The sequence below is a fragment of the Rhinopithecus roxellana genome, chromosome 10, assembly GCF_007565055.1.
Source record: "Rhinopithecus roxellana isolate Shanxi Qingling chromosome 10, ASM756505v1, whole genome shotgun sequence".
NCBI classification, from domain to species: Eukaryota; Metazoa; Chordata; class Mammalia; order Primates; family Cercopithecidae; genus Rhinopithecus; species Rhinopithecus roxellana.
The window spans coordinates 59,024,678-59,049,919 of record NC_044558.1 but is presented as its reverse complement, the minus strand read 5'-3'; the positions used below and the strand labels follow the sequence as shown (position 1 = coordinate 59,049,919).

At 52.9% G+C, this 25,242-nt stretch overlaps 2 protein-coding genes and 1 long non-coding RNA gene across 3 annotated transcripts; all 3 read left to right on the top strand.

Moving 5' to 3' along the window:
• Window positions 1-1,352: 1,352 nt before the first annotated feature.
• On the top strand, window positions 1,353-9,779 carry ATG101 (autophagy related 101). Its single transcript, XM_010373990.2, has 4 exons — window positions 1,353-1,633; window positions 1,745-1,875; window positions 4,963-5,290; window positions 9,071-9,779. Exons 3-4 carry the CDS (start codon window positions 5,039-5,041, stop codon window positions 9,473-9,475), a joined length of 657 nt encoding a protein of 218 aa, XP_010372292.1. The 5' UTR covers window positions 1,353-1,633; window positions 1,745-1,875; window positions 4,963-5,038; the 3' UTR covers window positions 9,476-9,779.
• A 2,319-nt stretch (window positions 9,780-12,098) lies between these two features.
• SMIM41 (small integral membrane protein 41) lies at window positions 12,099-15,239 on the top strand. The gene is made up of 2 exons (XM_030939621.1): window positions 12,099-12,500; window positions 15,182-15,239. The coding sequence occupies exon 1, from the start codon at window positions 12,099-12,101 to the stop codon at window positions 12,378-12,380; it is 282 nt and encodes a 93-aa protein (XP_030795481.1). The 3' UTR covers window positions 12,381-12,500; window positions 15,182-15,239.
• A 4,942-nt stretch (window positions 15,240-20,181) lies between these two features.
• Window positions 20,182-24,818, top strand: LOC104670648. The gene is made up of 2 exons (XR_749164.2): window positions 20,182-20,278; window positions 24,554-24,818. It is a non-coding gene; the product is annotated as an uncharacterized LOC104670648 (long non-coding RNA).
• The last annotated feature ends 424 nt before the right edge of the window (window positions 24,819-25,242 follow it).

Genomic DNA, 25,242 nt, shown 5'->3' with positions numbered 1-25,242 from the left:
CATGTTGGCCAGGCTGGTCTCAAACTCCTGACCTCAAGTGATTCGTCAGCCTCGGCCTCCCAAAGTACTGGGATTACAGGCATGAGCCACCACGCCCAACTTTTTTTTTTGAGACAGGATCTTGTTTTGTCATTCAGCCTGCAGTGCAGCAGCATGATTATAGCTCACTGCAGCTTCAACCTCCTGGGCTCAAGTGATCCTCCACCTCAGCCTCTGAAGTAGCTGGGACTACAGGGGTACGCCAACACGCCCAGCTAATTTTTAAATTTTTATTTTAAAGATGGGAGTCTCACTATGTTGACAGGGCTGGTCTTGAACTCCCGGCCTCAGGTGATGCTCCGTCCTCAGCCTCCCAAAGTGTTGGGATCACAGGCGTGAGGCACCCCAGTGGCCAGAAAACAAGCATGGTAAACACCAAGTAACATCTTAAGAGTGCCTGCTATTGGAGGTGGGTGCATTAACGGAGCTCTCGAACCCCTGTCTGCTCTGGGCTTACAATCTACATAGATAACCAAATGCGCTCCAGGAAGTTACACAGCACTAAAAATACATTTGCATTCATATTACACTTTACAGGTCACAAAAATCTTTCATATGACTTATCTCCTGTGATCCACACAACAGCCCCCTGTTTATAGAGAGCATCAGAAAGGATGAGTGATGTTAAGGGTCACGCAGAGAAGCAATGGCCGAATTACTAGCCTCCGAAGGACTGTCACCAGATTGGTCATCGTGGAGTACCAAGTAGTGCTGTTGCATAAAGGCAACACTGAGAGATGAAGCCCCTTTCTTCAGCATCTGTGTGGGTGGAGGGCCAGGGATCCTGTCTGTTACGCACATTGAACAAACTCAACTTTTGCCATCCACTGGGCGTCCTGCAGCACAGCGGTGTGGGCTCATCTCCAGGACCTCTCCCTACGGGGTACGCCCCTCATCTTGTGGGGATCGGTGCTCCTTCCAGGCCTCTCAGTCCGAACTGAGTTGGGCACCCTGTCTGCGTCCCCGGGCCGGACTCGCAGCCAATGACTCCGCTCGGCCTAGGGAGGCGGCCGAGAGCCCATCGGGCTCCTCCTTCTCTGCAGTCTCTATGGCGGAAGTGAGTTGTCCCGGCTGAAACACCACAGCGTTCTCGGTGGTGGGTTGAATGGACTCGTCCACATAAGGGGGATCATCATCACCATCAAATCTTAAAATCCAAGACATAACCACGAAAAGAGCAGCCCCCAGACAGAGAGCAACACATAACTATCTGTGTGTGCTCCTGTGACTACGGGATGATGTGGGCGGCTACATGCATGCGAGGACCCGGCCAGCCGGGTACGTGCCCCCTCCGGTGAGCCTCCCGGCGCGCGGGGGGCGGCGCGGCTTCCGGTCCCGGCTTGGCCTCCGACCCAGGTGGTCTGGAGCCAGCCGGGAGAGTGGTGGCATCTCAGAGGCTGGTTGCGGACGGGGGTTGGGGGAGGTGGGAGCTGTTTTAACCGTCTCCCCCCTCTCCTGTGCCGGCGTGGGCATCCCCTGGGGCGGCGGAACAGGGGTGCTCCTCCAGCTTCCGAGTCCAGCCAGCCTGGGCGCGGGGCGCCGCCCCCGAGACACCCGAGGAGTCCGCTCTTCCCTGATTACGTGGACTGTGGAGGTTCGCTCGTAGTGGCGGCGGGGGGTACGGGACCCGGGCGGGAATTCCTTCCTGCGTCCGTCCCGAGTCTCTTGATATGAAGCCAAGTAAGCTTTCTGGTTTTGCTTTTAGCCGGCCTCTTGTGGTTCAGCGCCGCGCAGAGGTTGACGCGTACCTGCGGAGGTCGCACCTGGGCGTGAGGAGGAGGAGGAAGGGCATGAGCCGAGCTTGAAGAATCCGTGCTTCTAAACTCTACACTCAAGGTGGGAATTGGCGCACCCTGTGCTCCAACCAAGCTTGAGAAGGCAGCTGTTAACCTCTGCAACTCGGGCGGACCAGAGGGACGAGACTTTCCAGACCCTACTCTGGTGGGCCCTGCTGCTCACTGCTCACTGTGTGGTGCAGGGGACAACAAGGTTTTCACAGACCAAATGTGGCTGCTGTGGGAAGGAGAATGGGGTTGGTCAGGACTGACTTCTTGGAGGAGTGGATCCTAAAATAGCACGTAGAGTGAGGGAGGAGCCCAGGCTTGGGGCACAAGTGAGATGTATGGCTTGTGTGAACGATTGAGGGGGACACAAGAGGGAGAAATCGTGGAAGAAAGGGAGCCAGACCAGAGCCAGGAGTCTCCAGATGGGAAGAAAATTGCTGGATGGAGTGGAACTGGAGGGCAAAACGAGCAAGAGAGCCCTTTTCATTCTTGATCCAAGCATGTAGGAGAAACTAATCTAGCAACCCCTGGAAGGACCTGGAATTCCTGGGTTGGGATGAATTGAGCAGTTGTTTTGTACAAAGTACTAGGAATTACCATTATAGTGATGAATGGAATATAGTCTCTGCCCTATAAGCAGAATATAGGAATTGTCTGCCTATATTCTGTGGTAGAATATAGGCAGTGGTAGAAACAAAAACAAAACGTGATGGTACGTGATAGTACAGGTAGACGCGAACTGATCGCCAGGTGAGAGGCAGAGCTGGCCTGATCTCTGTGCAGTCCACAGACTGTTGCCCTGTATCCTGTACTGAGCAACAGTTTAAAAGGGGACAGACACAAACTGAAATATATTTTTTATTTTCACCGTCTGTCAACCAGATGAGTGAAATACACTTAGAAGAGAGCTGCCAGGATTCCATGCAGATAAGATGTGATGTGGAACAGGCATGTTTTTGAGGACTGGGGACCTTCAGCCTGTAGAAAGGGTGAGGGGGTGGTGGAACAGCTACCCCTAAATAAAAACTCACTTGTGGAAAAGAGGTGAGACGTTATGTGGCTTTGGGTACCAAAACTAAAACTAAAAGTAGTTTGAAGCACTAAGTGACAGATTCTTCAGTAGAAAGAATAACTGGACTGGGTGCGGTAATCCCAGCACTTTGGGAGGCCGAGGCAGGTGGATGTCTTGAGCTCAGGAGTTGGAGACCAGCCTGGGTAACATGGCGAAACCCTTTCTCTACCAAAAATAGAAAAAATTAGCCAGGTGTGGTGGTGTGCACCTGTGTTCCCAGCTGCTGGAGAGGCTGGGATGGGAGCCTGGGAGGCGGAAGTTGCAATGAGCAGAGATTGTGCCACTGTATTCCAGCCTGGGTGATGGAGTGAGACCCCATCTCATGAATAAAATAAATAAATAAATAAATCAAAATAACTGAGTAGAACTTCCTGAACATTGAGTGGCTGTTGTGAGAGCTAGTGAGTTCCCTGTCAGGGGAAGTTTGCAAGTTGAATACTCTGAGTTATAAGGAACTTGAAGTTCCCTCTCCCTCTGGGCATGTATTTAGTTATTTACTATGTTCTGGTTCTCAAGTCTCTTGTCTCTCCTTCCCACTCACTCTACCACTACTGCTGTATAGCCTTGCATCATCTCTTGGCAATAACAATGTACTAATGAATACTTAGTGGATGTTTACTGCTTGTCAGATACTGCTTTTAGTGTTCTATACATGCTAACTCATTCAGCCCTCAACCCTTTCAAGGTAGCCATTATTATCTCTTTGGTATATATGGCAGATAGGTGTTAAGTAACTTGCCCAAGATCATGAGCATGGAGCAAGTGGCAGACCTGGAGTTCCAGTCCAGGTTGTATGAGTTTCAAGTCATCGTTTTTAACCACTATTCTACTGTATTTTACATGTGTTACCTTAATTCTCACTACTATCCCCATTTACAGATAAGAAGTTCAGAGAGGTTGAGTGATTTGCTTAAAGTCACAGAGCAAGATGTAGATGAGGTGAGATTCAAACCCAGGACTGTAGGGCATGAAAAACCCCCACACCTGATTATGCTGCTTCTGTAACTATGTCTACTGTAGTGGTCTTTAACTGACTTCCCTGCCCAGCCTTTGTGCCTTAAATCCACAAGTTTTTACCCTGGAGTCTGTGGATGTGGGTGTCCCTAGAAATAGGTGAGATTTGGTACGTGTGTGTGTGTGTCATGTTTTTAAAGCCCAGCCTTCATGGCTTCATTGACTTCTCTGAGTAGTTTGTGACACCAATACAGTTTAGAGCCATTCTTTGCCCTTTAGCCAGAGGTACTTTTCTTTTTTTTGAATTTATTTTATTACTTTGTTATTTATTTATTTATTTATTTTTGAGACAGGGTCTCACTTTTTCACTCAGGCTGGAGCACAGTGGCATGATCTCAGCTCACTGCAGCCTCAGCCTCCCATGTTTAAGTTATCCTCCTGCCTCAGCCCCTCAAGTAGCTGGGACTACAGGCGCCTGCCACCAGGCCCAGCTAAGTTTTTGTATTTTTCGTAAAGATGTGGTTTTATCATGTTGCCCAGGCTGGTCTTGAACTTTTGGCTCAAGTGATTTGCCTCGGTCTCCCAAATTACTGGGATTAATGTGAGCCACCACATCTGGCCCAGAGGTACTTTTCTGATGCACAGATTTGATCTTGGCACAGTGCGCTGCTCTTAGGACAGAGTTCAAATGCCTTAACCTGTTCATTCAAGGTCCGAGGAAATCAGACTTGTCTTTCTGTACTTCTTGCTCCCACCCTGTACTCTCTCCATGGTGATAATGTTTAGTTGCCTGCTTTTCCTTCATTCTGTCAGCCTGAGGGCAGGGGCCGTGCTTGCCTTTGATGTCTAGTACTTGACAAAGGTTGCACAGTGAGCATCTGCTGTAAACTACACTGAAGGTTGTAAAATGGAATCCCGGCCTGTCATTTGGACTGATAACTTTGAAGCTCTTGCGCTTTCTGATCCTGAGAGTTGATGATTCTCTGATAGTCTGTCCTGCCAAAATGCAGAGAAGGGCCAGTGGAGGCAGAGGCCGAGCTGAGTCTAGAAGGAAGTGAACAGATAACATGTGGACTATTCTTGTCGGCATTCTGACCTGGGCTCCTCTTGCAGGGTGGCCCTTGGGTAGGGTGAAGATCCCCTGTCTTTATCCTTGTTCCCCACCTTGGTGTGGGTTACTGGGTGCAGGATGAACTGTCGCTCGGAGGTGCTGGAGGTGTCGGTGGAGGGGCGGCAGGTGGAGGAGGCCATGCTGGCTGTGCTGCACACGGTGCTCCTGCACCGCAGCACGGGCAAGTTCCACTACAAGAAGGAGGGCACCTACTCCATTGGCACCGTGGGCACCCAGGATGTTGACTGTGACTTCATCGACTTCACTTATGTGCGCGTCTCTTCTGAGGAACTGGATCGTGCCCTGCGCAAGGTTGTCGGGGAGTTCAAGGTAAGGGTGTGGCACAGTGGATGGCCGGGCCTCGGGTGCCCTCCACCCCAGCTTGCTGTTGAACCAGCCTCTTCTTCCTGAGTGTGTGAATCGGGTTCTTTCAGGTTCTGAGAAACAGGCATGTTGAGAGCTCTTCAGGGGAGGGCGTGTGCGTGCGCGTGCATGGTGGTGAGGGAGGGAGACACTCATAAATGTGCTTGGGGAGAGAAGGAAGAACAGGAAGCTGAGCAGTGTTGGCGGCCAGGTCCCCTGGGGCCATCCTTGCTTCTGTGGTCTTGACCTTCTCTCTGGCTACAGCTCTCTCTGCTTCTGTTTCCACTTTTCCTTTCCCACATGAAACTTCCCCACAGGGTGGCTTGCTTGGCTCAGGTGGCTGCCATCCACAGGTCCGTTTTGGCGGTGTGGCATTGTGTGCCTGGGTGGAAGAAAGATGTGGAAGGGACATGGCCGGCTGCTGCTGTTGGTCACCTCAGGAGGTGGAAGTGGTAGTGTGGTTTCTCCTCTGGTCTTTGTTCAGAGTCACAGTGTTTGACCATTTCATTGAGTGGGTACTTTTTTTTTTTTTTTTTTTGAGACGGAGTCTTGCTCTGCCGCCCAGGCTGGAGTGCAGTGGCCAGCTCTCAGCTCACTGCAAGCTCCGCCTCCCGGGTTCACGCCATTCTCCTGTCTCAGCCTCCCCAGTAGCTGGGACTACAGGCGCCCGCCTCGTCGCCCGGCTAGTTTTTTGTATTTTTTAGTAGAGACGGGGTTTCACCGTATTAGCCAGGATGGTCTCGATCTCCTGACCTCGTGATCCGCCCGTCTCGGCCTCCCAAAGTGCTGGGATTACAGGCTTGAGCCACCGCGCCCGGCGAGTGGGTACTTTTAAATTTTAAAGTAGTGATGATAATTTTTCTTTTTTCCTTTTTTTTTTTTGAGACACAATCTCACTGTGTCACCCCAGTCTTGGGACTCCTGGGCTCGAGCAGTCCTCCCACTGTAGCCTTCCAAGCAGCTGGGACCACAGGTGTACACCACTACCACCATGCCCGGCTAATTTTTTTTTTTTTTTTTTTTTTTTTTTTAAGACGGAGTCTTGCTCTGTCGCCCGGGCTGGAGTGCAGTGGCCGGATCTCAGCTCACTGCAAGCTCCGCCTCCCGGGTTTACGCCATTCTCCTGCCTCAGGCTCCCAAGTAGCTGGGACTATAGGCGCCCGCCACCTCGCCCATCTAGTTTTTTTTGTATTTTTTAGTAGAGATGGGGTTTCACGGTGTTAGCCAGGCTGGTCTCGATCTCCTGACCTCGTGATCCGCCCGTCTCGGCCTCCCAAAGTGCTGGGATTACAGGCTTGAGCCACCGCGCCCGGCCCCGGCTAATTTTTGACGATTTTTTTTGCCAGGCCTGGTGGCTACGCCTGTGGTCTCAGCACTTTGGGAGGCTAAGGTGACCAGATTGCTTGAGCCCAGGAGCTCAAGACCAGCCCCGGAAACATGGCGAAACTCCGTCTGTACAAAAAATAAAAAATTAGTGGGACATGGTGGCACATGCCTGTAGTCCCAGGTGCTTGAGCAGCTGAGGTGGGAGGATTGCTTGAGCTTAGGAGTTCGAGGCTGCAGTGAGCCATGATCACGCTACTGTACTCCAGCATGGGTGACAGAGCAAGACCCTGTCTCCAAAAAACAGAATTTTTTTTGTAAAGATGGGGTGTCACTGTGTTTCCCAGGCTGATCTTGAACTCCAGGCTGGTCTTGAACTACTGGCATGAGCCTAAAGGCATCTGCTCTGGGGTTAGAACACAGGGGAGCTGTGTGTCTGACTTTCATTCCATAAATACTTGCAGAGCACTTCACTGTGTTGAGTACTGTGTGCTCATTGCAGGGGATTGCCCAGTGTCAGGCGAAAGCTGTCCCTCATTGTCCCCCCAAACCCAGAAAGGGCAAGTTCATCAGCGGTTTCCCAGTCACCCTCAAGAGCAGCAGCATCTTTCAGCTCTCTGTCCTCCAGGTGTCAGTAAGAGGCAGGTGGAGCAGAGTGGTGAAGAGCATAGGCTTTGGAGCCGCACTCTAGCACCCAGCAAGTGTGTGACCTTGGGCTAGTGGTTCCACTCAAAATTGGAATAGTAATCCTACCTGCCTCAAAGGGTGTGTGCACTGCAAGGACTGAATAAGTCAAATATGCCCAGTGTTTGGAACAGAACCTGGCACACATTAAACATTACAGATAGCCATTCAAGGTTACTTGACCTTGGTTTGTCAATGAAGGAGAGCCTCTTCCCTGATGAGTGTGGTTCAGGATTTCAGGCATCCTTACCCTCTGGGTTGGCATTAACTCAGATAGAAAGGAGCTTCAGGGTCCTGGCTGAAGAGGAGTATGGGGCCACGCACACCCATGGGGTGGCAAGGGCAGAATCATTGGACTGGATGGTCCTGTTTGCTTCTCAGGGAAGAAGAGGGAGAAGCACCAGGTCTGGTCTGTCCTTCAACTTCCCTTCCCCATTCTGTTGCTTGGTTTCCCTCTTTGAGCAAGGATCACTGGGCTCTACAGTTCCCTCTTCCTGTGCTCATAAAAGAGACTGTGAACTGGGCGCAGTGGCTTGCAACTGTAATCCCAGCGCTTTGGGAGGCTGAGGCAGGAGGATTGCTTGAGCCCAGGAGTTCGAGACCAGCCTGGATAATGTGACAATACCCCATCTCTAACAAAATTAAAAAAATTAAAAATTAGCCAAGTGTGCCTGTAGTATCAGCTACTCAGGAGGCTAACATGGGAGGATCGCTTGAGCCCAGGATTCCGAGGCTGCAGTGAGCCATGATTGCTCCACTGCCCTCCAGCCTGGGTGACAGAGTAAGACCCAGTCTCTTTAAGAAATATCGAAAGAATTATGTTTTTTTTTTTTTTTTTTTTTTTTTTGAGACGGGTCTAGCTCTGTCGCCCAGGCTGGAGTGCAGTGGCTGGATCTCAGCTCACTGCAAGCTCCGCCTCCTGGGTTCACGCCATTCTCCTGCCTCAGCCTCCCGAGCAGCTGGGACTACAGGCGCCCGCCACTACGCCTGGCTAGTTTTTTGTATTTTTTAGTAGAGACGGGGTTTCACTGTGTTAGCCAGGATGGTCTCGATCTCCTGACCTCGTGATCCACCCGTCTCGGCCTCCCAAAGTGCTGGGATTACAGGCTTGAGCCACCGCGCCCGGCCAAGAATTATGTTTAATTGGCAGTGGAGAAGACAAATAGTTTACAGGGGAAGAGGGAGATGTTGATGAGGTGATTAGAACATTTTGAAGGATATGGGCTAAAGGGGTGGTGTGGAAGGAGAAGGCCCTTAATGGAATGTAAAGGTGAAAAGCAAGGATTTAGAAATCAGACAATCCAGATTCAAACCCTGGTCCAGCCATCCATAGGCATGTGACTCTTGCAGGTTACCTTACTTCTCTCAGCCTCATCGTGCCTTGGTGAAAGCTCATGGGGTTGTTGGGAGGAGCCAGTGGAATTGTGTATGTTAAGTTCCTGGCACAGAATACGTGCCTGCAGACCAGTAGTTATTCCTGTAATATCAGTTCTTCACCAAGCTGGAGGAATTGGGCTTGGAGACAGATTTTGTGGGTTTGCTTGAACTACACAATTTCAGGCTGGCAGTTTGCTATGTCACTTCACCCAAATTGTTTACCCTCTCCCAGTCTTGTTTCCTTGCCATCCCTGGATGATTACTAGAGCTAAGAGAGCATAGTTCCCTGGGGTGTGGGAAGCAGGCCCTCACAGGTGGGAACTCAGAGGCCTTGGCATGCTCATTCGTTCCCTTCTTCCCCAGGATGCGCTGCGCAACTCTGGTGGTGATGGGCTGGGGCAGATGTCCTTGGAGTTCTACCAGAAGAAGAAGTCTCGCTGGCCTTTCTCAGACGAGTGCATTCCATGGGAAGTGTGGACGGTCAAGGTACATGTGGTAGCCCTGGCCACGGAGCAGGAGCGGCAGATCTGCCGGGAGAAGGTGGGTGAGAAACTCTGCGAGAAGATCATCAACATCGTGGAGGTGATGAATCGGCATGAGTACTTGCCCAAGATGCCCACACAGTCGGAGGTGGATAACGTGTTTGACACAGGCTTGCGGGACGTGCAGCCCTACCTCTACAAGATCTCCTTCCAGATCACTGATGCCCTGGGCACCTCGGTCACCACCACTATGCGCAGGCTCATCAAAGACACCCTTGCCCTCTGAGCCTCGCCGGATCCCTGGGAGCTCCTTGATGAGTCCCAGACCTTGGCTTTTGGGGATTGTACTATTGGGCCTTTGGCTCTGCTGCCTGCTTGGGGTCGTTGGTGAGACTTGGAAGGGGCAGCCCCCGCTGGCTTCTTGGTTTTGTGGTTGCCAGCCTCTGGTCATCCTTTTAATCTTTGCTGACGGTTCAGTCCTGCCTGTACTGTCTCTCCATAGCCCTGGTGTGGTCCCCCTTCTTTCTCCACTGTACAGAAGAGCCACCACTGGGATGGGGAATAAAGTTGACAACGTGAGTTTGGGCTGAGCCATCTCTCCCTTTTCTTGTTTCTGCCCTGATGTGTTAATACTTTCTGCCACTCCTGTGAGGACACAGGTGTGTGTTGAGGGCATTGCTCCAAGATGAGAGGGGTGGGTGGATGGGATTAAAGATGTATTAAAATGGACAGATTTTGCACTTGACTGGCTATTCACACAAAGCAGGTGTTAGCCAGATGTGGCCATAGCCAATCCCATGGTAGGGTGAGGGTCTGTTGCTTTTGGATGTGACTGAGCTCCTCCTCCCCCGCCCCCCCCCCCCAATCGACTCCCTATTTCAACACTTCCAAACTCACTTTCCTCTTTTTTTTGGTAAACTTTTGTTTTGCAGATTATTTTATCACCCAGGTATTAAGCCTAGTACCCATTAGTTATTTTTCTGATCCTCTCCCTCTTCCCACCCTCCAAAAAGCCCCAGTGTGCGTTGTTCCCCTCTGTGTGTCCATGTGTTCTCGTCATGTAGCTCCCACTTACAAGTGAGAACATGTAACGTGAGAACATGTTGGTTTTCTGTTCCCGTGTTATCTCCACCTTTTCTAAGGAAGCTATGACATCCCTGGCCTTCATGTTGTCTGGTCTTGCTTCACCGTGGCCCCAGAGAGTACCTTCTCTGTCTTCATAGAGCACACAGATCCCCATGTGCACCAGAAAGGTCATTTGATGTGGGTCATGCCTGGAGACAGATTGGCCAACTTGAGACAGTCTGGTATCTGGTGACACTTTTTCCAGCTTGGGCTGGCCATTGCCTCCATCACTCAAATTCATTTCTATACCCGCATACTCAAGCCTCCATTGTGTGCTGTGCTCTCATCGATACAGTCCATGCTTTACGATGCTTTTTGGCTGCTTCTGGGCCAGTTCTAACCAGACTAAATGAGGTATGTGTAGGGAGGGATGCTAAGGGAGAAATGGGGTGGGAGTAGGGTATCTTGTCCATGGTCCTGGAGCAGTGTAGGTAGTCAGGATGACCAGGAAGTGTTTGCACTTGGAATGCGCTTTTCCCATTCCAAGTTACCCTTGGCCATGTGATGTTTCTACTCTTGATCTCTGGGTCATCAGAGAGTTGGAGGACTCAGGAGGGGGGTTTATAGTTGAAGAAGGCCGATTTCTAGCAAGTCCTTGATAGCATATGACACCCCGCTTGGCCTGCTGCAGTCTGGGGACTCTTCTTGTTTTCCTACCAGACGGCCATCAGCTAATCTAATCCCTTCTGAGGGGACTGGTACAGGTGTTGGCTGGCAGTGACTTTATTTTTTAAAAGAGGACTCAAGGCTTGCTACAGAATTTGCAACAGAATTGTACAAGAATTGCTACAGGTCCAGCTACAGACCTGGCAGGAGGGTCTTGCTTCTCTGTCCGCTTTTCCAGTCTTTCTGCTTTTCTGCAGCTGAACTCTGCTTCACTCTCCCACCCTGGCTTGGCTGTGGGACACCTAGCTGGCAATGGGCCACCCTGGTAGACAGGACAGTAATATTCCCCTCCCTTATGGCATTGCGATTTTCTGAAGTGGGGGACTGATTTATCCAGAGTCAGGACTGGAGTCCTGGTGGATCAAATCTGTGCTCTCCCATTGGTCTGTAAATGTGACTCTCCTTGGCCTATGGGGCCTGAGAAAAGGAGTGGAGGTGGGCCTTGAATTCCCCATGCTCTGCTCTGCTCTGCTCTGCTCTGCTGTACCTGAATGTCTCCCTGCTGTGGAGTGTGCAGGAGGCATTGGCCTGCTTGTCCAGCTCCAGGAGGCTTCTGAAGGGGATGATGGACGAGGAAGGGTGGGACTCACTCTTATGGCTGCCCATGTGCCTCCTGGCTCAGCAGCCACCTGGGCCACCTAGCACCATAGAACTTTGGTCTCGGGATAAAAAACTCAAGAATGGGGACAATCACCTTTGTCTTGTGTCCTGCTCAGAGGGGCAGCACCCCAGCCTGCAGCTGGGATGGGGTCTGAGGATCTTCTCAGGGCTCTGCCCAGATGTACCTCTTGGCCCACTTTGAGAAGGGGAGGGGCTCTTGGGGACACGGCTTCAGGTTTTGGCTGACTGGACTCGCATGGGGGTGCCTGTGGGCCTTGGGGATGAGAAGAAATACGGTGTGCCCCGCGACTGGGCCTGTGGAGAAAGGGCTATAGCCACAACGGCTGGAGCTCTTTGTCTAGGAAGTGCCCGAGCGCTCTGCGCAAGGGGTAGGGGCGTAGGGCGCCTGGGGTCCGCCCCTTGGTTCCCTCCCCGCGACGCAGCCTCCGGCCCGCCCGCCAGTCTGGGCTCCCGCACATCTGGCGATCCCGCCACATCTGGGCAGCCGGCGCTGGAGCATGAACGGCTCTCAGGCGGGCGCGGCGGCTCAGGCCGCCTGGCTGAGCTCCTGCTGTAACCAGTCGGGGTCGCCGCCGGAGCCCCCCGAGGGGCCGCTCGCGGTGCAGGCGGCGGTGCTTGGCGTCCTGTCCCTGCTGGTGCTTTGCGGGGTCCTGTTCCTGGGCGGCGGCCTCCTCCTCCGCGCCCAGGGCCTGACAGCGCTGCTGGCCCGCGAGCAGCGCGCGTCCCGCGAGCCCGAGCCCGGCAGTGCCAGCGGAGAGGACGGCGACGACGACTCCTAGGTGCCCAGCTGCGCTCGGAGGTCGCGGCCTCCAGGCGTCCCCTGACTCCGAGCGGTCCAGAGCATGCCCGACGGCTGCTGCGGTCGCAATCCCTTACCCTAAGCGGCGCGCCCCACACAGGTGAGAGGGAGGGTAGCGGGAGTGTGGGCGCGGGGGTCCGGGGGCCTACAGTAGCTTCCTTACTGAGGAGGCTTCTTGGGGCGTAGCAAGGCATCTGTCTGGGGAATGGGCTCTTCAGCGACTCCGGTTCCCAGCTCTGTAAGTCCACGGCCGGCCGGTGGGGGCTGCAGCCACCCAGGTGTGCGGAATCAGGAGGAGGCCGCCCCGCCCGGGATTGTGTCTCCTGCAGCTCTGGCCCCCTCCTCCCATCTTAAATGTTCCAGCATTAAGCGCTTTTTCTAGGAACAGAGGCTGCTGTGTAACTGTGGGGTGGTTGTGGAGGCAGGAGGATGACAGAGGAGGGAGTCTAGAGGCCACAGTGTGCTTTGGGGGCTTCTTCCTTAGCCCCCACCCTCAACCCCACGGTCTGCATCTGCCCCGGCCCCTATAGGTCCTAGGCCCAACTCTGCGGGCCCCAGCACTGCCTACTCCACGGGGCTGAGGAGATAGGAAGACAGCGCCAGCCTTTGGCCTCAGCTGCCTGAAACCTTTTCCCTGGAAGGGGGCTTGTGGGAGATTCCTTGCCTGGCCTCCCTCTTGAGACAGGGAGAGGAGTGTGGTCATGTTAGAGGGCAGAGCCAGGGGCCTGGGTGGCCCTGGGGAATGGGGAGGTGTGTGGAAGGCCCTTCCCTGGACCCTGCTCAGGTCGTGGGGGCGGGGGGGGGGGGGAGGGGGTGAGGGGTGGGGGAGTAGATGTAGCCCAGACAAAGGAGCTTTGTGTGGTGTGTGTTGAGGGGTGTGGATGGCAGGGTTCCTGACAGCTGGGGGGCCTCAGAAGCGCTGCTCCAGGAAGTAGGGCTGAGGACTCCCAGCTGTGGGGGCTCTGTCTGGGTGTCTCGCTCTGTCTTTCCAAGGACAGGAGCCATCTGGAGGGAAGGGCCTGGATGGCCTGAGAACAAGGTAACTACAGGTGAAAGCCACCTGGGACAGCCACAGGGACTGGAGAGGCCTTCTCTGTTCCTTCCCTCTGTTCAGCTTTGCACCTAGGAGCCCCTGGGGGTTTGTTTCTGTGGGTGGAAGTGTTTGTTTGTCAGGGGCGACTTTAGCCTCTCTTGCCCCCTCCCTGATTCTGGAGCCCCTCCCCTGCTTATCTGGGGTAGGGCAGGGTCCCAGTTTCCATCTGAGAAAGGAGTCAGGCTGGGTGCCTGTGAGGGGCAGGGGGAGGATGCGGGCAGGTGCAGCTAAGCAGCTGCGAAGCTGACGACCACGTGTGATCCCTGCCCAGCAGCCCAGGATTTGGCGCTAATCCTGGGCAGCGGCGCCACACTGGCCTTGCTGAGCCAGGGACTTCTCACCTCAGGGTCCCCCCCATCCCCCACCCTGCCCCCTAGGAGGGAGGGTTGTCCAGCGCCCTGAGGGGTGTGTGTGGTGTGTCTGTTACTGCACCTGGCACGAGCAGGTGGTTGGGCCCAGGGGACATTCCCCCCCACCTTTGCTGGGGGAGATGGTGGGAACTTCCTCTCTTGATTATACCCGGTTTCACCCAGCTGCCTTGCCTGTCACCCTCTGGCCCCACACTCCTCTCCTTTCCCAGATGGGAGAGAGGGTCTCCAGATCACTGGGAATGTGGGGAAGCTCAGAGAACAGTAAGTGACATGCTCACATTAATGACAGAGCTGGAAGCAGACCCTGGGCCCTGATTCCAAGTTCAAGCCCCATTCTGGCACTTGGGGGCCCCTCTTGCTCTGTCCTCTTCCCTTCCCTGCTTTCTCATCACTCTTGAGATGCTGGTGCAAAACGCGGCCTCTCTTCATACATTTGCGAACCAGGGATGGACCCCCAAACCCCTGTGTCACTGCTCCCTTCCCATCCTGCTTCCCTGGGGCCCTGCCTACCTTCTTGCTGTGGGGAGCAGTCTTCCAGATGCCGGCAGCAGCTCCTCAGCCAGCTGGGCTCAGCTTTCCTGGCCTGAACCTGACGGGGGATGGGCTTAGAGGGTCAGCTGGAATAAACATCCGTGGAAAAAAAATCCAAGCGGTCAGAGCTGAGAGATCAGGGCCGAAGGCTGATGACCTTCCGTTTGGCCTTTGGGCTCAAGTTCCCGTTGTGTGAGGGTGTAGAGTGATTTAGTGTTGGGAAGGGCTGTACCCCCAGCATCATCGTGTCTGCTCACACCCAGGACAGAGCTGGGGTAGGGGTGTAGATGTGGGGGCAAAGGCTTTCTTCATCCACCTTCCTCCCGTTGCTGTTTCTGAGCCTAGTGCTTGGAGGGCAGGGCGTGGGGTGTGCCTGGGACCTCAGTGTTCCTACAGGAAAGGACTGAGATGTTTGCCGTGGAACTCTGACCCTGGTCAAGGCTGTCAGCCTGAGTGGGCAGGAAAGAATGTGGAAAATTGGGAACTGGGTGCTGCTGTTACCCCATCAGGCTCCAGCTGGGAGTGAGAGGTGGGGGATGGGTACAGGTCTGAGTGCCATGGAGAGAAGCCAGGCAACTGGACTCCTAGCCAGCTCACTTAGCCTGCACCGTCCATAGGGGAAGGGCTGGAGCGACTGGTGGGTTCAGATCTTGCCCTAACCTTCCTTTAGCCCCTGAGATTTTCCCTAAACTGGGAGAGGCTGTGAGAGGTTTATGGAGTCCATTCCTCAGTCTCCACATAGTGCAGCTCCCGCTCCAGCAAAGACGGGGGTGGCTCTCTCTACAGATTCCTGAGCCCCGCATCATCTGCCAACCAGAGAGCTCTTCTGCTGCCGCTCTGGGGGTCCCCTGCCACTTTCAGCCCATTCTTATTTTTATTTTTATTTTTTTTTTTTATTTTTTTTTGAGACAGAGTCTCGCTTTGTCGCCCAGGCTGGAGTGCAGTGGCCGGATCTCAGCTCACTGCAAGCTCTGCCTCCCGGGTTTACGCCATTCTCCCGCCTCAGCCTCCCGAGTAGCTGGGACTACAGGCGCCCGCCACCTCGCCCGGCTAGTTTTTTGTATTTTTTTAGTAGAGACGGGGTTTCACCGTGTTAGCCAGGATGGTCTCGATCTCCTGACCTCGTGATCCGCCCGTCTCGGCCTCCCAAAGTGCTGGGATTACAGGCTTGAGCCACCGCGCCCGGCCTCAGCCCATTCTTGCTGCAGATGAAAGACTGGGAGACACCTGGCTTATGGTGAGACCTCAACCTGGGATCCTTGCACCCAGCCGCTGCCTCTGAACTGCTCCACTGGACCTCCGGAAGTGCTCGGGTGGGCCTGGACTTGGGAGACCTGCACTCCCAGCCCGCTTGGGACCTGCTGCATGTCCTGGGCACTGAAGTGGTCACACATCCTGGATGCCTGGTGCAGCAGGTGCTGGCTGTGCCCCCTGCCTTCTGGCCTCTGAGGACATGAGTGTAGCACCTGTCCTGTCTGGTGTGAGGCAGCAGTGGTCTGACAGTGACCGGCCCCTGCTGCAAGTCAGTGCCTCCCATTTGCAGGCCTGCAGTGTCCCCACAATCCAGGAATGCTGCATCACTTTCTGTGGCCTGTTATTAAATATGCTGGTAATGCAAGCTTCAGGTCTACAGTCTATGTCTCCAGCCCTTGACTCTAGGAATTAGTGGTTTGTTCCCCAACTCTCCTCCAGTTTTACCTGTTTCTAGCAGATATAGCAACCCCAGCCCCTGTCCCCTGGCCTCTCCTCAGTGGTGGCTTTTCCCCTTGCACCCTCAGATCCACATCTTCCAAGGGTGGGTGTGAAGTGGTGCAGAAAGCCACCCTCACGCCAGCACTCGGCTGCCGCCCTGTGGCCAGTGTGGGCAAGAGCACCGCTTCATTCAACCAGTCACTATTGGGATCTGTCTCATCCGAGTCCAGCCTGAGCCTTGGCTTTGAGATGAGAGTGGGTTTTGTGAGCATGTGCATGGAATTCTAGATTGCAAAACCTTCCTAAACCTCAGTCTCTTTGTTTATAAAATGTAGGTGACAATATCATAGGTTTGTCATTGATCAAATTGGTAACATGCTTATTTATTGAAAAAAGTCTTTCTGCCTAGTAATCATCCTGTGGCATAATTATTTTCCCTGAACCTGACCATCCCTAGAGAGGAGAAGAAGAGAAGAGGAGAAGAGAGAAGAGGAGAGGAGAGGAGAGAAGAGGTATAGAACCAGCCCTCTATTCCTGGGAACACTCATTTTATTCTCTTTTCCATGAATATTTACTGAGTGACTGCTCTGTGCCAGGCATACTCTGGGACATGGGGATGAGGAAATAAACAAGACAGGGCTGGGCGGCGATGGCTCACACCTGTAATCCCAACACTGTGGGAGGCCGAGGCGGGTGGATTATGAGGTCAGGAGTTTGAGACCAGCCTGACCAACATGGTGAAACCCCGTCTCTACTAAAAATACAAAAATTAGTTGGGTGTGGTGGTGCGTGCCTATAATGGGGAGAATTGCTTGAATCCAGGAGGCAGAGGTTGCAGTGAGCCGAGATCCTGCCACTGCACTCCAGCCTGGGTGACAGAGCAAGACTCCATCTCAAAACAACAACAACGACAAAAACCCACACACACAAAAAAACAAGACAGAGCCCCTACCCCGAAGAGCTCACAGTCCAGTAAAGAGTGGTGCTCACAAAACTGAAGTTAAAATGGAGAATGAAAAGAGCCCAGAGTGACAGAGCCGAGAGCAGAGAGTGACAGCTCTGCTGGGATTAGCAAAGCACAACTCACAGAGGAGGTGGCATCGCCACTGGGCATTCGCCTGGCAAGAAGGGAGCAAGAGCATCTCAGGCAGAGATTTGGAGGTGTGAAGCAGCAAGCTTCGGAAGCAGGGGGGCTGGGGCAGGGCGGGTGAGGGAGGTGTGACCAGGGTGGTGGGTAGGGCCAGCCTGGGCAGGAGTTGGAGCTTTCCCCAGGAGCACTGAGGTGTCTGGAGGGTTTCATGCAGGAAGGGACACGTTAAGACCTGGATCTTGGTGATAAGTTTGATGATAAGAACTTGGTGGTAAGTTTGTGGTGGCTAGAAGTAGAAAGGAGGCAAGGAGGCTGTTGTCAAAACCCAGAAAAAAATGATGATAGTCGCCTGGACCAGGGGTAAGAAGAGGGCCAGGGCTGGGACACCAGCTTTGGTCACTGGTTAGATGTGAGGGATGAGGGAGAGGGAGGAGGGGAGGACGATGTTCTAGTTTCTGGCCTGAATACTGTGTGTGCGGTGGTGCCACCCACTGAGAGGATGTGTTATCGGTTAGAACTTTTTTGGGTTTTATAGAAAACCCAAACTATATTTGGCTCAGGCAGAAGGGAGTATATTGGCCCATGTAACTGAAAAGTCTAGGGGTGGTTCTGGACGCAGGTCCAGCATGATTCAGGGCTCCATGGTGGGAGCAGGCCTCAGTTTCCCCTCTTCCTATAGCTCTGCTTGCCTGTGTCAGCTTCTGGCAGTAGAGCCTGGTGGTTGAGAGCAAGGACTCTGGAGTCACGTGGTCTGGATTTGAATTCTGGCACCGTAGTTATTAGCTGCATGGCCTGACAAGGCCCTGAACATCTCTGTGGCTCAATTCCCTCCTCTTTAGGTTGGGGGAAAATAGGGCCTAGCTGGTGCCATGTTTTGTTAGGATAAAGTGAGATCCACACATGTAGGGTGCTTGGCACATACCTGACACCAAGAAAATGCACTGCGAGTGTTGATGGTGTGTGTTTCTGGCTTCCATGTGAGGCAGGGCGTTGGCTTAAAGCCTCTCAGGTTCAAATCTATCAGGAAAAAGGGAGGTCTTCTCCCACGTCACTCGGGCCAAACCCCAGGGTTTGCTGCTATTGGGCCTGTTTGACTCTGTGCTAACCCTGAAACAGTACTACGCTGAGAGTATGGAATGTTCTAGACTTTGGTAACATGCTGTACTTGGGTTGGGGTAGAGGTGGAGGGAATACCACAAACTGCAGGGTCCAAAGCAGAGGGGGCTGTCTGTGCACCAAATCTGGGCCTGTTCCATCCTGGGGTGAACAGATGCTGGGTGGCCATGAGGTAACTCATGTCCGCTGCCGATGGGGCCATGGGCAGACAGGCAGCTGACGAGCTCAGCTGTGGCTCCTTGAGTTGGAGGGGAGCTGTCAGGTGGACAATGAGTGTATAGGACTGGAATTCAGCGGAGAGAGTTCTGAGCCCTGATGCTGCTGGAGGTGGAAAGTGAAGCTGCAGGAATGCATCAGAATGAAGCGAGGAGGCAGGGGATGGAAGACGCAGCCCTGGTGGACCACCACTTAAAGGCAGGGGCAGACAAGGAATACTCAGGGATGGGGGAGGGAGCCCGAGGAATGGACTCTCTTGGCAGTTGAGGAAGAGAGGATTTCGGAAACTGAGGGGTTGGCCAGGGGCCTCCATACCCTGAGCAGTTCTGGGGTGCTGGGAGGGGACCTGAAGCCTGGAACCTTGGAAGGAAGAAGTGGGGAAGACTTCTGCCCAACTGAGCTGCTCCCACCACTACCCCTCAGGCTCTGAAAAACGCTCCACACTGAGGAAGATGGTGGTGCAGTTGCCTCTGGTCTGCAAGCCCACTGCAGGGTGAGGAACAGACTTATTAGAATATACTCCTTCATGCTGTGTGAATGCTTTCCCAGGCACTTGTCTCACCTAGGCGTAATAAGACAATAAAAAAATAAAACAAACACACAAAAAGGATCTTCATCCTGCTCCACAGCTGCCAGGCTGCCCTTCCCAGCCGCAGCTGACTTCCGCGAGGCTTCTGTGAGTCCTGCCAAGAGGCCAAGGCTGCAGCCGCATGCCCACACTCACCACTCCTCTGGGTGTTCACCTGCCCCGGCTCAGAGCTGTGGCCCCTCAGATCCCTCCTTGAGAGGCTGTGCTTTATGGCCACACCTTCTACTCTTTCAACCTGCTCACTCCGACATTGTCACTCTGGTCCCTTGACCTCTTTTACCTCTGCTTCCTCCCTGACCCTCAGCCCCTTCCCAGTTGCCCCACTTCCAGTGTAGATTGCCTGGTGCATTACCTCAGTCACTCTCTTGCCCATGTCCTAACTTCACTCCATCCACAGAACCGTCTCGGTGAAACCTCATCCCTGGATGACTGCAACTCTCTATCCTTTGAACTTTTACCCAGGCTGCTGGGTGCCCCCAAAGAGTATCACACCCTTGAGCAGACTGATGGCACTGAGAATGGTCACTGGGTCCCACTGCCTGGCCCTCGCTGCAGCCAGCTGTCTCCCCTGCTGCATGACTGCAAGCCTTCCCTGCTCTTTCAAACCTGACCCTCCCACCTCCCAACTCTGCTCAGGTGCCCTCTCCTTCTACTTCCCACGGAAAATAAGTGGGCAGAGGAGGGCTGGGCCTCCGCCTCTGCAGCCCCTCCACCCCGGTGCTGAGCCGCCCCGCTTCCTCCTTAACTCAATTCTTCAGTTGCTCCTCTGTTGGCTGTCGCGTCCAAGCACACTCCGGTTTCTGCCACCTTAAAATAGCGCTCTTTGCACCCACTGCCGCCTCCGGTTACTATCCTATGTCTCACTTGTCTTTACAGCCAAACTTCTCCAAAGAGTTACCCACGCTTGCCGTCCCCACTTCCTTGCCTCCTGTTTATGTCTCCATCCTCTTCATCCTGGCCTCCACCCCAGCTAAGCTGACGGCCAGGTCTTCAGATACCCTGGGTGGTTGCTCCAGAGGCTGCTCTCCCGGCCACGTCTGCTGTGGCTGGCCCCTTCTCACAGCTCTCCTCCTCCTGTGGCAGTTCCCGAAGAAGATCGGTGCCATCAACAGGAGAGGATGAGACTGTGGGCTCCAGAAGAACACTGCTGGGGCTTTCCCCTGGGTCTGCCGCTTGCTGTGTGAGTTAAATCCTCTTCCTTAGGAAAATGAGATAGTGATTGTGCCCACTTGGCAACACTCAAACAAGATGAAGGGCGCCTTAGTGTCTGGACACTGGGGCTCTGGAGCGCCTGCTGGGTTGAATCCAGGCTGTCAGTTCCTAGGCCTGCCCTTGGGGCATCTCCCCTCTCTCCTTGAGAGTCTTGTACCAGGGTTTCCTCTTTCCTCTCTCAAAACCAAGTTCCTCCAGGCCCTCTCCTAGATCTTCCCCCTGGGCTCCCTGCCCTTCCCCTGCATGGAAATTGCCATCTCTCTGCCCATGGCTCTGAAATCAGCAGCCCCAGCCTAACCTGGCCCCTGAAGGCCACGTGAATCTTCCCACCCATTCTACAGATATTTTTGAGCAGCTACTGTCCCAGGCACTGGAGACCGTGTTGTACATGGGACAGAGAGCTCACGTACTTGCTGGTGGGAAGGGCCCTTCCATGCACCTGTGAGCAAATGCATGAGGTGCCTGCAGAGAGTGATTGTGCTGCAATGGAAAGACAGCAGGGTGATGGGATGGAGACCTGTGGGGGACTTTCATGAAGGTGGCCAGGGAAAGCCTCTCCAAGGAGGTGACACTTGAGCTGAGACCTGACCTGTGAGGTGACTCCAGCCAGAGAAGATCTGGGGCACAGTGTTCCTGCCAGAGGGGCGGGAAGTTACTGGGGTGGGAATGAGCCTGGTGTGTCTGAGGGGACACCAAGAGGCTAGTGCGGACAGAGAAGGACTGTGGAAGGTGCCAGAGCACACCCACAGCCAGGTTCTTCCCTCGGGAGCCGTCTCCCTGGCAGGTTCTGCATCTTAGAGGATGGTTTCTCCACCCCAGCAGCTGTCCCCGATTCCCCTCCACAGCCAGTGCGTCACCAAATATGGTCCCTTCTGCCTGATGGAAAGCTTCATTTCATGTCCCCGGCCGCCACCTCGCCTTGCACCTGGTCCCTGTGTCTCTTGGGGCTTCTCAGCCCACCCATCCTCCACACTGTTGTCAGAGTCGTGTTTAGCAGAGGAGTGTTCTGTCCGGCCACACTGTCCGGTCCCTGTTTCACACCCTGTCAATGTGGTGTCCACTGCTCATAGGATGGCGTCTTCTTGTGGCCCCTAAACTGCTGCCCTCTTGAGTCCCCGCTCCTGCATCTCTCACTGCTGTCCCTCACGTGCTCCACCATCTCCAGTCTTCTGGGCCGTTGAGGATGCTGTGCCCACCCTTCTGCCAGGCACCGAGTCTTCAGTGGCCGTGGAAGAATGCTAGGCTCCAACCATTCACCCCTCACTCATCCAGCCGCCACTGCTTGAAAAGCTTGTACTGCGTGCCAGGCACTGCTCTAGGCACCAAGAGAACGAAACTGGTGGAATTCCCTGTGTGCTGCCTGCTTTCTTGTGAGGTGAGACAGATGATAAACCACACAATTCAAAAATAGAGCCTGTCAGATGGTGTATTAACTCCTGGGGCTGCCATAGCAAATACCACAAACTGGGTGGCTTGAAACAGCAGAAATTTATTCTCTGATAGTTCTGGAGGCCAGAATTGGGAAATCCAGGTGCTGGCAGGGCCATGCTCCCTCTGAAACCTGTAGGGTGGTCGGGTGTGGTGACTCACACCTGTAATCCCAGCACTTTGGTAGGTTGAGGTAGGGGGATCACTTGAGTCCAGGAGTTCAAGACCAGCCTGGGCAACATAGTGAGACCCCCCCTCCCCCATCTCTACAAAAACATTAAAAAATTAGCCGGGCATGGTAGTGCATGCCAGCTACTCTGGAGGCTGAGACAAGAGACTCACTTCAGCCGGGAAGGTTGAGGCTGCAGTGAGCCATAATTATGCCGTGCACTCCAATCTGGGCGACAGAGCAAGACCCCTGCCTTCAAAAAAATCAAACAAACAAACAAACAAAAACCTGCAGGATAATCCTTCCTTGCCTCCGCCTCGCTTCCAGTGGTGACCACTGGTGGTGGCTGGAAATATCTGGCGTCCCTTGGCTTGCAGCTGCACAGCCCAGCTCTGTCCCATCACATGGTGTTCTTCCCATGTCTCTGTCTCCAAATTTCTTATGAAGACACCAGTTCTTTTGGATTTGGGGGCCCACCCGAGTCCAGTATGACCTCATCTTAATTTAACTAATTACATCTGCAATGATCCTACTTCCAGATAAGGTCACATCCTGAAGTGCTCAGGGTTAGGACTTTAGCACATCTTTTTGTGGGGGGACACAGTTCAACCTATGGAGCAAAGCAAAGCAGGGACGGTGCATGGAGAGAGCAGGGGAAAGGCTGGAATTTTAAATGGAATTATCAGGGAAAGTGTTGCCAAGAAGCTGTTTGTTTATTTATTTATTTATTTATTTTTGAGACAGAGTCTTGCTCTGTTGCCCAGGCTGGAGTGTGATGGCATGATCTTGGCTCACTACAACCTCCACCTCCCGGGTTCAAGTGATTCTCCTGCCTCAGCCTCCTGAGTAGCTGGGATTACAGGTGTGTGACCACCACACATGGCTAAGTTTTTATATTTCTTGTAGAGACGGGGTTTCACCATGTTGGTCAGGCTGAGTCAGGCTGGTCTCAAACTCCTGAACTCAAGTGACCCACCCGCCTCGGCCTCCCAAAGTGTTGGGATTACAGGCATGAGCCACTGCACCCGGCCAAGAAAGTGTTATTTGAGCGAAGACCTGAATGAGAGTGGGCAATAGAGAGAGTAGGGAGGGGGCAGGGGGGAAGCACTCCAGGTCATGGAACAAGTGCTGAGACCCAGAGAAAGAAGCATGCCTGCTGTGGTCGGGGAACCGCGGGGAAGTCCAGGAGCTGCAGTGAGTGAGCAAGGGAGCACCGATGAGAACACAGAGAGGCTGCAGGTGAAGTGGGTCTTCCATGGAGAGCCAGAAAATGGACTTGTCTTGCACATTTTCTCAGGAAGCCACTCAGGAAGAGTGTGCTCTACCCAAACCAGAGCATCAACCTGAAATGATGGAGGCCTCTTCATTCTCTGGGAGAGAGGAAAGACTGGGCAGCCTGTCTCTTGAGTTCTCAGTTGTGGTTGGAAATCCATAGATGGCTGCACATGCTTGTTGGCTGGAAATCCATAGATGGCCAGTGTGTGGGGCAGCTTCTTCTTGAATACAGGTCCCATGCCTGGCTCCCATCCTCACCATCCTCCCAATACACACGAAACCTCACTGGACGCCCAAGATGTACTTTAGTGAAGGATCAAGTAAGGGTTCCAAACCCACCAAGGTGATGAAGCTTAGCCAACTCTCTCCTTTCTTGTTTTTATTTTTGTTATTTTGTTCTTATTAAAACAGGGTATTACTCTTTCACCAGGCTGGAGTGCAGTGGCGCAATCACGGGTCATTCTAGTTTCACACTCCTGGGCTCAAGTGATCCTCCTATTTCAGCCTCCCCAGTAGCTGGGACTACAGATGTGCACCGCCACATCTGGCTATCTCCTTTCCACCATATAGAGTTCCCTGATGTTTTTGCTCCACGGTTTCAGGTTTCAGGTGGCCATTCAGGGAGCTGTCCTCAGCCTGAGCCTCTGCTCTTTCTGCCTGGGGAGCTCCTGGGGGCTTCAACTCAAGCTCCAGCTCTATCTTTGGACTCTCTCTCTTCTTGAGCAACCCAAACCCATTCACCCCTATGAGAGCTACTCTTTGTTGAAGCTGACAGTCTATGTGGTGAACTCTCCTCTTTTCTTGACTTTGAACCCATTCCTTGCAAAACAATTTGGCTCAAGGTGGCTGTGTCTCCTTCTTGGACTGGTTTGCATGATAAGAGCCGCTATATTAACTGGGAACTTCCTTGCCCAAGCCATCTGCTCAAATGCCAACTCTGTTAGGATGGGGATTTCTGCTGTTTTGCCCTACACATGGAGGACCATGGGGAAATATGTTATGGAACAAGGGGCACTGCCCCTTAAATTTTTCCTTTGATCATAGAGTAGGGAGGAGGGGGGAACTGTAATTGTATGATAGCTCCTTAACTTTCTCAAACAAAAATGTATAAACTCCCAGAAATGTCCTAGAATCTAACGGAGGCATATTAGAGTTGGTCATATGATATGCTGCTGGCGTGAACAGAAGATTTAGAGAAGTGTTAACAGCAAAGTTTAAGAAGGACAGTTGGTAGACTTACAGATATTGTCATGCTCATCTTTTGGATTTAGCAATAATGAAGTTTTGTGAGGAAATCAAATAATTCCAAAATGTTTTCAAGGCTGTCAATTCTTTAAATACCACTCTTCATGGATTTGCATTTTCTCCCAGTGTGCAGGCAGGATGGAGAGGGACATGGCCATGTAACTGGTTGAAAATTTGAACGCCATGCTCTTGTACCTGCGAGGGCGTTCCAGAGGCTATGAACACATTGGGAGCAGACTCAACCACTTCAAATGCACAGGTGGCTGGTGAATGGAAGCTTTGCTGCCTGCTGGTTCCCGATTTTGAATGTATCTTTTTCTTTAAAATGTCTTTGTTACAAACTAAATGTTACAAGAATTGTAGGGGAAATGAATTAAAAGTAGAAACAATATTTCATCCTTTGTCATTTTAGAGAAATGATGAATATTTCAAAACCATTTGTCAGAAAGCAGGGAGTTACGTCCCACTTCTCCTCCCCCAGAGACCAAGGTGGTGTTTCTTTCAGTGGGTTCCAAGGTCCTCTAGCACCAAGGGACTTTTGTGGGTGTTACTTGAAAAAAGGGTGGTTAATAACTTGAGGATTTTGTTTTAAGCAAAGATAAACAGGCTTCTTTATTGTAGTTCTTTAAAGAGGCATTACTATGCCAATAGTAGGATGAATCTAAAAGAGAGAGAGAGGATTTCAAAGCAGATTTGGCCAAATAATTCTTTTACCTCCTTTTTTTTAAAGGAGCATCTCATGGGACCACCATTCCAACAGACATGCTTTGGGAAACATTCTAAAACCTTCCTTTTGGAAGAGTACAAAAATTTTA

Bases quoted from the DNA above. Each gene is read 5' to 3' on its own strand.
- SMIM41 (XM_030939621.1), top strand. From the start codon at position 12,099: ATGAACGGCTCTCAGGCGGGCGCGGCGGCTCAGGCCGCCTGGCTGAGC.
- ATG101 (XM_010373990.2), top strand. From the start codon at position 5,039: ATGAACTGTCGCTCGGAGGTGCTGGAGGTGTCGGTGGAGGGGCGGCAG. The intron at 5,291-9,070 runs GTAAGGGTGTGG...CTTCTTCCCCAG, and splicing joins AGGTTGTCGGGGAGTTCAAG to GATGCGCTGCGCAACTCTGG.